Source organism: Dermacentor silvarum, chromosome 2 (assembly GCF_013339745.2).
Source record: "Dermacentor silvarum isolate Dsil-2018 chromosome 2, BIME_Dsil_1.4, whole genome shotgun sequence".
Taxonomy (NCBI): Eukaryota; Metazoa; Arthropoda; class Arachnida; order Ixodida; family Ixodidae; genus Dermacentor; species Dermacentor silvarum.
The window spans coordinates 237,383,346-237,395,649 of record NC_051155.1 but is presented as its reverse complement, the minus strand read 5'-3'; the positions used below and the strand labels follow the sequence as shown (position 1 = coordinate 237,395,649).

Sequence of the window (12,304 nt, the reverse complement as noted above, 5' to 3'; positions counted from 1 at the left end):
CATCGATAGCCAATAGATAGCCAATCAATAGCTAATTGATCAATAATCAATAATTTCTGGAAAATGCTGGGGAAATGACTTGGTAGTGTTTAGCCTTGCTCAAATACGTGGCCAATACCTTGCGATGGCCAATCGATAGCCAATCAATAGCTAATCTATAATTGATAAGTAATCAATAAATTCGGGAAAGTGCTGGGGATGACTTGGTAGTGCTTAGCCTAGCCCAAAAGCCCGGACTAGCTAGGTGCCCGCTGTCTCTTTAGCATTGCGCCTCCAGTGCAAGCTACGCTACTTTTTGTTCTGTCAATGTCATTTAGAATATCGGTTATCCCCGTTTGCTCTCTGATCCACACCGCTCTCTCCTGTCTCTTAAGGTTACGCCTAACAGTGCAGTCTAAAGATGTGGGCCGATCCCGAAGGTATCGAAGTCTAAAAATATGGACATTTCGCGCGGGTACGTCCCGCTGGGTATGTCCCGCTCTTCAATGAACCTCTTTGACGCCAAGTTGGGTCACTCTGTACGTATGCGCGGACTTCGCGGCGGCGCCGCAACCTGGCGCCGCGTGTCCAGAGTTGAAAGTGCGAGAGAGGAGCCCGGCTGGTCTGCACCCCTCGTACCGGACGCATTTTGCCTATTGGCATATTTGAATAGTCACTGTGGATTAGGTCTGGGGAAATGTGCTATTCTTTTCCCCTATCGCCATCGTCTCGGACGCTGTCGCGCCACCGTATCGTCGGGACAGGACACTCGGCGCGATGAACGACACGAATAATCGGAAATGAAATAATTGATCGTTACAAAATGGTGTCCCTGCAATCGCGCTATGAATTACGCGAGCATGTGTTTAATGAAAGTTATCGATGTGGAGTTCATTTTAATTGAGAACATTGTTTTCTATAAAAATAATTTAATATTGATGTCAACATGAACTAAACAGAATTGAGTGAAAAGATGAACACTGAAAAAGCAGGAAAGTTAGGCAGAAGAAAGTGTACTTTGCTCTCTGCACAAGGAAAAAGAAAACAGGGGCATAGATAGAAACGAATGGCAAGTGACGGACAGAGAAACTTGAGTCGGCGTTTATACATTGCCACCACCTCGCGAGCCTGTGCACTGCAGAAAAGGGAAGCTAGCAACTCGAACTGCCTTCAGCGCAGACGTCTAATGTGACCACTGTCCCATATTGTGTCTGCTGGCCGTGGCGCCGTCCGTCCAGAATGTGTAGCGCGGTGCCATAGTGTACCCTACAGAACAACATTAGGCGTAAAAATGCTTACCAGGAGGGCGACCATCATGGGTCCGCTGATGATCCAAACGAAGACCGAGTTGCCGTAGCCACGCCAACAGTGACTGCGCATGCGTGACTCCATGACCAAGCTCCAGGCTAGAACGCACAGGGATGGCAGGCCTGTGCAGAAGAACCAAAGTTCGTAAATTCAGGGGGCAAAATCATAGTGCTCCGGTTTTCTGTAGGTCGGCCAGTAATATTTTTCTTTAAAATAAATAAAGCAAACTAGAAACAGGCCTGTTTATGGTCAGCCATCCAAAACGTTTCAAATACACTTCTAACAAAAAAACCTATATAGAACGCCACATAGGCTGCTTTTCATTGGGATCATTTCTGTTCAATACTGCATGTATACTCGTCTCTCTCGCCCGTAAGATGGTCTTGACAATTTGGCCTTTCACCTTGGCTAACACATGAAATACTAATTTTTTTGCGCTGTCTTAAACAAGCTGTTGTCATTGTTTCAATGGTAGCAAACATTTCACTAAAATGATTTACTGCGCCAGTAGTTAGAATTACTTTCGGCACAACGTGACCTTTATAAAGAGCCCTCGGAGAGTTTGATGTTGAGAAGCTGCATGTGCGTTTAAAACGCTAAGTGCTCCCGGCTACCACGAATTTTATGCACGATACCCGAGACTAAAACTACAATTAGTGATTTACATGCAGGTATGGGAAGAAGGGTGGGTTTGGCAGTAACCTAGGTGTACCGGGAACGAGAAGAGCCGCAGATATGGTGCGTTTGGCGGTGCAACAAAGAATCTACGGAATAAACTTCCCTTTCTCAGTAGGCATGCGCAACGCAATATGATGCCGTTGATCGTGTGGTTTGTTTTCTACACGTCCGACTGATACTTGAATTTCGCCAAATGACTGCAAGTAAGACGCGCAAACTCGAGAAGTTCTTAAGACGGCTGTGTGGACGAGACTTGGCTTTTTCAATTCAGTTACCTAAGCAATCAGTCCTTTTTGTGGATAAATGTATGGAAAGACTTTTCGTGCAGAAAAGAAAGAAAGAAAGAAAGAAAGAAAGAAAGAAATGTTATTTCTATTATGGCTCGCAGAAAGAAAGAAAGAAAGAAATGTTATTTCTATTATGGCTCGCAGAAAGAAAGAAAGAAAGAAAGAAATGTTATTTCTATTATGGCTCGCAGAAAGAAAGAAAGAAAGAAAGGAAGAAAGAAAGAAAGAAAGAAAGAAAGAAAGAAAGAAAGAAAGAAATGTTATTTCTATTATGGCTCGCAGAAAGAAAGAAAGAAAGAAAGAAAGAAAGAAAGAAAGAAAGAAAGAAAGAAAGAAAGAAAGGTTAGACGTGCGGGTAGCAACACGTCTAGAAGGTATGCAATATTTCTATATTACATTTTAAAAAATTTTTTATTTAGAAAATAGTCCTTAATGAACACTCCAAAATGTCATCTATGGCAGAAAGACTGAAGATTTGCTCTGACAGTTTGGGATATAAAAACTTGCGATCCAAGTGGGGACGTCGCAGGCTATTTCCACAGCAACATTTCATGTTGCGAAGCGATAAGCACACGCTTCTTTCTTTTTTCTGTCAGCTCACGCTCAATCTTCCTCCTGTACTCACTTCCCAGTTAATCTCGCACTCTCGTGGGGTCAAAGAGAATACTGCAGACTTAAGACTGTAGCACGATGGTCCTCCTGGGCTGCTATGCCAACGTGATAGATTTCCGAAGTTAACTTCGTGACAGCAGTCATCACGATGGAGTGAAACGCCGCGCCGTTGGAGAACCATCATTTTTTCTGCTAACGGGCCTTTTTTTAAATCTGAGAGTACAGCAGACGTCCGCTCGTTTGGTGGTCTCGATTGTTTTCTGTGGGAAGCCTGGCTTCCAAGATAACGACAGTGAAAACAGAAATATGAGGTCGGAGCCCCGTCCACACTTTGAAGCACCAATTCTTATTGTATGTTCCGTTTAACCATCATTAGCTTCTCCCCCGCCATTGGTCAGCCAGTACTCACTCAAATCGAGCGACGTATACGTGATGACGCTGCAATATGTCAGTGTTCCGAGGCCCCGATAAGTCGCCCCCTCTACTTGTAGTAGTTGCTTGAAAATGAAGCGTCATTAATCCCTCTAATACGATTTTCTTCAGAAAAATACAACTTTTTAGTAATATTTCACTTTCTCGAGCACGTATATAGTACAATTTTCTGCCGGGGAAACATCTCCTAAAGCTAAATTTCCAAGACGGCATGGATCGCCGGTTCATCCTGTGGACCTGCATGACGTGGTTTATGGCGATCAAATCACGCTTTGCACGAGCAAGCCACTGAGAAGCTGCTACGGCGAGATTCATTGCGGCTCGGCCCCGTTGCACTCCTTTGCGAACTTATTAAGCGATCTATTTCAGTCGTGTGAATCCAGCTTAAGGAAAGAAAAAAAAATCAGCCAGCCCTTCCCCTGTCGAGAAAATGGGTGTAAGCGGAGCTTGTCGTGCGTGTATGTGACCTTCGTGGTGATTTTCTTTCTTTCTCTCTCTCTTTATTTCTTTCTCTCTTTCTGTATCTCTTTCATGCATTCTCTCTCTTTCTCTCTTTCTTTGTTTCTCGGACGTTCGTGGTGATTTTCTTTCTTTCTCTCTTTCTCTGTGTATCTATCTTTCTTTCTCTCTCTTCCTTTCTCTCTCTCTCTCTCTCTCTCTTTATTTCTTTCTCTCTTTCTATATCTCTTTCTTCCTTCTCTCTCTTTCTCTCTATTTCTTTTTCTCTGACCTTCGTGGTGATTCTCTCGCTCTCTCTTTCTCTCGGTCTTTCTGTCTCTCTTTATTTCTCTCTCTTTTTCGTCACTGGTATGTGCCAATGAAGTTGGACCCTTTCTGCACTATCGCCAGGATCGGCCCACTTTTCAGCGTGACACTGCCGCCACCGCCACCACCACCAACGCGGAAACTTGTGAGCCTATAAAGCGTCGCTTAAAAAAAAGAAAAGCCACAGGTTCGCATTTTGCACGGCACGTGCTTGAATAGTGCCGACGCAGTTCAGTTCTCGGCGTAATGAAGGTACATTTTGCTATTCAGCAGAGCCACAGCGACGTCAAAGCAGTGTTTTTTTGCACGCGACAAGATTACGAATATGATGCTTCCTGCGTGCTTATTTGGCGCCGTAATGACCACATTCTCTGAAACCAATGGTCATTTGCCCTAACGTATATAGGCGCTGCTGCGGCGGCGGGAAATTGCTGACGGCAGTATCTACATAGACGGACGTAATTTGCGTCCAAATGAATTAGGAGCGCTCGCGCTGCAATACCTTTCGCCACATCGGTGTGCTGCAGACTGCGATCGGAAACGCTGACGTGGCCAATGGCGCTATTCTCTCTGGAAGGTGTATGCAGCGGCAAACTGCGGCCTTGTCGGGAGTTCGGTTAATTGGTTACTTTGCGCTGAAACACTAGAAATGCTTAGTAATACCATACCTGGCCAACTCTCCGGAATTTTTCGTTAAGTTTACGAATTTGGGTTCGTTATCCATTTACAGAATGTTGCGTCATACTTGCCGAAAGGCATTCTTTTCGCGAAAAGGTTTTAGAGGTTTTGAGGGCAACGCAGCGTTGCTAAAAATGCATAAAATAAATTGTGATGGTACTTATGCCGCCCTTTTGTGGCAGTGCAAAATGCCGTATACCTGAGGAGTTATTGCGGCTAGTCAAGCTGCAGTAACGCAGCTTTTATACCCCTATCATTTGCCACTCCTGTGAACTCTGGCATATGCCAATGTCATGAAAATAAATATCGACTTAGCTCAACTCACTAACTCACTGGTTGCTCGCTTCGGTCTAGTTTATTCGGGCAACCTCCTTGGGGAGGGAGAGGTGGGCGTAAGCAAGCGAAATCGGCAATAGCTAAGTTGCCGGAAGAGCCACTGTGATCTGAAACAATGTGTCGCTACTCTGTATCTTCTGTTCCTGGATTGCCTCTGCGTACTTCTGAGCTGCGTCTACACGTAAATAATTGTAAATAAAGTAAGCATGTCTAATCTCAGAAAAAGTTCGCACTAACAGCTCACTTAAAGAATACATCCAACCCCCCCCCCCCCCCCCACACACACACACACACACACACACACACACACACACACACACACACACACACACACACACACACACACACACACACACACACACACACACACACACACACACACACACACACACACACACACACACACACACACACACACACACACACACACACACACACACACACACACACACACACACACACACACACACACACACACACACACACACACACACACACACACACACACACACACACACACACACACACACACACACACACACACACACACACACACACACACACACACACACACACACACACACACACACACACACACACACACACACACACACACACACACACACACACACACACACACACACACACACACACACACACACACACACACACACACACACACACACACACACACACACACACACACACACACACACACACACACACACACACACACACACACACACACACACACACACACCACACACACACACACACACACACACACACAACACACACACACACACACACACACCACAACACACACACACACACACACCACACACACACCACACACACACACACACACACACACACACACACACACACACACACACACTTCCTATGCCTCTTGTCTTTGCTCAGGGCGAACTAAAAAAAAATTCCCTCCCTTCTGACTGCTCCCACGTTCACCTTGTTATGTGCACGAGGATTTTACTAATTTAAGGGGCCACAGGTTGGCAGGTATATATATATATACCCGCCGCGGTGGCTGAGTAAGCTAAGGCGTTGCGCTGCTGAGCCCGAGTTCGTGGGATCGAATCCCGGTCGCGGCGGCCGCATTTCGATGGAGGCGAAATGCAAAAACGCCCGTGTCCTTGCGTTGTAGTGCACGTTAAAGAACCCCAGGTGTTCAAATTAATCCGGAGCCCTCCACTATGGCAGTGCCTCATAATCAGAATTCGTTTTGGCACGTAAAACCCCAGAAAGAAGAAGGTTGGCAGGTATATTAAAATTTTGCGTCGCCGCCTAAACATAACGGGTAGCGAATAATTTCGTCGCTTCGTCGTCGGGGGCGACGCACCCGTTTGCATTCATATTTACAGCGCGAAACTGAACAAACTCAAAGAAAGAAGCGAAATAGACGGGACAAGCGGTAGACATCAAATAACTTTATTAGACATTTACAAATATGCGTGCAAGGATGGTCAGTGTATCGCGCGAGGGAGAGAACGCCCACATTGACCAATATCTACGGCATATAGGAGATATCGATTACCTACAAACAATTATTTACCGATGAAAAAAAAAAAGGAAACGATCACCATTGCACAGCGACACGATGGTTTCAGCACAAATTACGTTTACTGTGCAGCAATAAGAAAAAAAATACTTTAGCTAAAAAAAAAAAAAACGCTTTAGACGAGGTCACCCACTTCATTGCGCGAGGCCTAGTCAACCGCGTCGGAGACACTGGAGACGAGTTGTACACCAGGGATCTGTCTGCGTATAACGATCTCGTTAAGGCATTTTACCTTAGTCGCCGAACCTTCCCTCCACCTCACCTCAAGTTCTGCCGGGCGCAGGCTACCACCCTGCGTCTGCTACAAACAAATACGTACCCTTCACCCGCCCGCCTCCACCTTATGTTCCCTGAAGTTTACAATACCCCCAACTGCCGGTGCTGTGGCACTCACCCGGCTACGCTTCCGCATATGCTGTGGGAGTGCCCAGCACAGTACACACAAAGTAACACCACGACCCTCTCGTCGAGGTTGCGTGAGGCTCTGCGGAGCTCCGCCCTCGACGACCAAACCTGGGCGACCCAGCACGCCCGTGAGGCGGCGGTGAGGCAAGCCCTCGACGTCCCCACATGGGAGGCTTAGGCTCGGCCATCTTAAAGTGCTGGTTCCACACTAAACGTTTATTCCTCCTCCTAGAACAAAACGTACTGACAAAAATGACTGTGCCGTATACTTTACGCGCGTGTACAGATGCAGGTACGACCCAACAAGTTTCAAAAGATGAGGCACCACAGCGCTCATGGCGAGCGCAGTTGCTAGCTGTTGAACGCGCTGTGGGTTTCAGGTAGCACTTATCGGGCCACGAAGACCAGTACAGTGAGGCGTGTTTTCACATTCTGAGCCATCCTGAGAACCGGTGAACGTTACATTAGCCTCGTTAAACGGTATAAACGAGAGTTTCGGTTAGGCGCGCCTGTAAACTTACACCCTGTAAGATTACACCTAAAACACTTTCCACGCAAATGAGAATAGTTGCGCAACTGTACAATGATTCGCATCGGGGTAAGTAGACCAATCACGACTTTAAAGCGATAGAAGAAAAGATTGTCTGCGTGCGCACAGAGAAGACGGGGAATTTTGCGTTTGTGAAACGGGCAGAACGCTAATTATCCTCATCATTGTTTAGAGATTACATGGCCTGAGATTTCTGCATGACAGAGGAAGGTGGTGTAAGATTAGGTCGAGGTTTTGACGGAAGCCCGTCTGGCCGGGAGGCATCTCGAAGAAGCGTAAGAAGGACACCGACCACTAACAGAACACAAGAAAAGATGTTTCGGCTCCCCTGACGGGAGCCTCGTTCACAATGTAATCAAGGACGTGCGGTACAATGTTTATAAGGCTTTGAATGATGACGTATGCAGCGCGTGTAGAGGGGGGGGGGGGGGGGGAGCATTCCGTCATTCCAGTTGAGTGTGTCTCATCTGTTGTTTGGCTGAGATGGGATTCCCAGTGGTGTCTTGAAGCCAAATTTCTTTCCTTTTCTTATATATTTGCGGTATCTCAATCAATCCTGTAGCCCAAGTCACCTGTATGTTCTGCAAGGCGTTTGATGCGGCTTTTTTACTTGTTTACATCGTTGAAATGCTGCTTCAACCACTGTTAACAATTGCCTGTCTCGCCGATATATACGCAGTCGCAGTCTTCACATGGAATCCGGTAGACGATGCCAGGAATCTTTATCTTTGGAAGCTTGTCTTTCACGTTTACCAGCCGATGGCGTAATTTTGGGGATCGCACGTGAGCTACATGGATGTCAAAGCCGCGTAGAACGTGGGTCAAACCCTCCCCTACACCGGGAACCTGAGGTATGGCGGCGCGTTTTCTTTGGAGCACACGGCCAGGTCTTGGGGGCGGAGACAGATGGCGTGTTTAGAAAGGACCTCGTGTAGCCACATGCCGAGAGATTTTGGTGCACTTCTTGTAGGTCAGGAGCCCCGCTTTGTGGCGTTGTGCATTTGCGGTTGGTTCTGCCGACAAGGGAGACGACCACCGATCTCTACTGGTTCGTCGGGTGCGCTGAATTAAAATGCAGATACCTGCCTGTGTGTGTGTGCTCTTTCTGTGCACGCAAAATGCCAGGCTGTGCCGGTCGCGTTTCACGAGGACGTCCAGAAAGGGTCGCTCGCCGTCTTTTTGTAGCGTTAGCTACACTGGCCTAGCCAAGCCCGTTTCGCGCGGCACATCAAGAGCCGTGCTGCGCATGCACAAGGATCAGTGATGTCACACGGCTTGCGCACCGGAGCCACCGGAGCCGGCCCCTCTCGCGCCCTCCGCCGCCGCCGCACGCGACTCACCGCCGCCGGTCTGCGCATTCCAGAGGAGTGACGTCGTAGCCGTGGTAGACGCACTGGCGCCGGCGCGCGCTCGCTGTGCAGTCGCCGTCTGACACTGCGCTGGAGCCGCTACGCTTCTGACTGGCGTTTGCCAGTGTGGTATAGCCATGGAGAAGGAGAGCGCAAATGCTGCTCAACAGCGCAGAAGAACGGAGAAGCTTGACTCATCGGATCCCGAAGTAGTTGCCTGGCAATTAGTGGTTGAGCGTAGGAGACAACCAGGAAAGCTAAGAATAATCAGCTGAACCTTTGCTAACGCTACGTATATCCTGGCATAGCCGAGCTAAGCCACTGCAACTTTTTCTTCCTCGACTCTGAGCTGGATAGACGCTTCAATATATACTATCTAAATGGGACAGGAATGAAGACATTTCTTCTGGCTGAATTATGCAGAACACATCGTCTACGTAACGTAGGAAGACATTGGGCGGCGAGTTGAAAGAGGCGAGTGCTCGACGCTCAAGCCATTCCATTGTTATATTTGAAGTAGTTATCGAAATAGATGCACCCTTCGGTGTCCCGTGCGCTTGCCTGTAGAAGGTGCCATCAAAAGTGAAGTAAGTATTCTCCAGGCAGAACAGAAGGAACCTCTTCAAGTAAGGAACGTTGATGGGTGTCCTTTCTGGAAGGGTAGGGCCATCTTCAAGAGCGGCGGTGCAAGTTTCCGCGGCGAGTCGAATATGAACGCTTCTAAAAAGGGACATGACGTCGAACGATACAAGCGCGCCCTGATCGTCGTAGGTTAATGAAGTCTAGGTTTTGACGTAAGCCCGTCTGGACTAGAAATGAAGCGTTCAAGGCCAGGCTATAATCTCGTCGTACGAAGGAGACGCACGAAAGCAAACTTGATAGACATTCGCCACCCGTTGAGGCCTTGCACAGAAACGCTGCCGTGTCCACCGTGCATAAACTCTCGTCGCACAAGCCTAACTCGGCCGAACTCGCTGTCCTGAGCCTCGGCTTGAATCTGGGCCCACATAAAGATGCAAGAAGATTGGTTTGTTCTGTAGAAAATGCTATCAACCAAATGGAACCTTCTAAACGGGAGGACGCACGAACCCGCACTAAAGGCATTCTCTCACGGCTTCGCGCACAACACTCCGTCTCCCCGCTTTCAACAGAAAAAGAAGGCTATCAAAGACCTTCGCTCAAAGGAAACCCTTGTCATCCTCCCGGCAGATAAGGGCTACGCCGCGGTGCTACTCTACAGGACTGGCTACTGCGAGAAGATGTTGTCATTGCTTGCGGATAAGGCGACGTACAGCCGTCTGAAGAAGGATCCTACGCTCAAGGTACAGCGTGAGCTCCAGAGCCTTCTTATGGATGTGTTTCGTTTTGTTGACCCAAAGTTTGAAGGGCTGTACTTCTTCCATCCGTGCACTAACGGTTCGGTGCCGGCGCTCTACGGTTTGACAAAAAATCCATAAAACTAACGTCCCGACGCGACCAATTGTTGACTTTACTTGCTCTCCGCTTAAAAAAATACAAAGAAGAAAAAAAAATAGCGTAGCTTGCACTAGTGGCGCGAGGCTAAAGAAGGAAGGAAGGAAGGAAAATAAGAGGTGAATGGCAGAGAGGTTAACCAGGTGAAGTGTCCGGTTGGCTACTCTGCACAGGGGGATGGGGTAAGGGCAGAAAAGATTAGAAAACAAGAGAAGATAAAAAAAAAACGCATCAGTCCGCACAATTCTATAGTTTTTCACGAAGTCCTGCTTCTTTTAAAAAGCGTACTAGCGCTTTTAAAGCAGTTCGTTCCGACGTCGGCTGGGACCAGGGACCAAGAATTCTGGCTTCCGTAAGGAGACGGCTGTCTATCTTGTCGAGCGTGGTTCTGAGGACTTTCCTCTGTGCACTAAAACGACGACAATCACACAGAAGATGTGCTATCGTCTCTTTGCACCCGCAAGTTTCACAATCTGGACTTGTGGCCTTCCGATAAGGTAGGAGTACGCGTTGGTGAAAGCTACTCCAAGTCTTAGGCGACAAATGAGAGTTACCTCCTGTCGTGGTAAGCCATGTGGAAGGCGGAGGTTCAGATTAGGATCCAGGGAACAGAGGCGCTGGTTTTTAAAGTCCGTTGAATTCCAGTGGGCGAACGTAAGCTCGCGAGCAAGCGCACGGAGCTTTCGTGCTGCGTCTGTTCTGGACATAGGGATAGCGACGCAATCGGTACTGGTATATATATATGCGAAGATGGAGCGGCTGCGTCCGCTTGCTCGTTTCCAAAGATACCACAGTGACTTGGCAGCCTTTGAAAGACGATGTCATGTCCTTTGTCAACTGCCTGATGGTAAATTTCGCGTGTATCCGCGACAAGTCGTTCGTGGGGTCCATGGCGTAGTGCAAAGAGCAAACTCTGGAGGGCGGCCTTGGAATCGCAGAAGATAGACCATTTCTGGGGCGGATCCTGTTCGATAAATTTCATTGCTACACACAGAGCTGTAAGTTCGACAGCCGTCGTCGATGTCAAGTGCGATGTCCGGAATTTTATTACTGTAGATTTTGCTGGGACAAATACTGCAGCTGCTGAACTGGAGTGCATGACCGACCCATCTGTGTAAACATGTGAGCGGTCACTGTGGACCTCACGTAGTAGCAATAATGCTGCCTGCTTCATTGCTGCTGACGGCATTTGTACCTTCTTCTTTACGCCTGGAATGGTGAGGCATATTCGAAGTGAATGTAGAGACCACAGTGGCAACGAAGGCCATGCTGCAGGGACGTATAATTCGATGGTAGCGATGCTCCGTGTATAGTCAGGAGACGGCTAAAACTCGTATGCGGCCTAGTTGTTGGCAGGCAAGCAAGATGGTGAAAGGGCGTCCTTGCGACATGTCGAATGTGCACTCTTAGAGCGTCGACTGCAAAGTACGTTGATACAGGGTGGTCACGTGCTATGGCGATTGTGGCCGCTGTGGATGCACACTTAGGGAGGCCGAGGCACGTCCGTAGAACTTGGGCTTGCATACTCTGGAGTGTTCGAAGGTTCGTTTTACTGGTGCTTCCCAGCACAGGCAGGCTGTATCTTAGGAAGCCCATAAATAATGCATGGTACAGCTCTAGCATCGATTGCACAGATGCACCCCAAGACTTTCCGCCGACAAATTTGAATACATGTGCTATTGCAGTCAACCTCTTTTTCATATATGATATATGTGGCGTCCAAGACAAATCACGATCGATGATGACTCCAAGGAAGCGGTGTTTTGTTTCGTAAGCAATTACTTGTCCATTTATGCGTATAACATATGGAGTCATTGTTTCGCGCGTACATGCGACTAATGGGCACTTTTCGGAGGATAATTCTAGGCCT

The 12,304-nt window shown here is 47.9% G+C and overlaps 1 protein-coding gene across 1 annotated transcript in view; it reads right to left on the bottom strand.

The window, feature by feature from the left end:
- The window catches only part of LOC119440758 (corticotropin-releasing factor receptor 2), a 318,940-nt gene that overhangs the window by 61,530 nt on the left and 245,106 nt on the right, over nt 1–12,304 (bottom strand). The window contains exon 7 of the mRNA XM_049662454.1: nt 1,279–1,409. Coding sequence (XP_049518411.1) covers nt 1,279–1,409 — 131 coding nt within the window. The remainder of the gene's footprint in view (nt 1–1,278; nt 1,410–12,304) is intronic.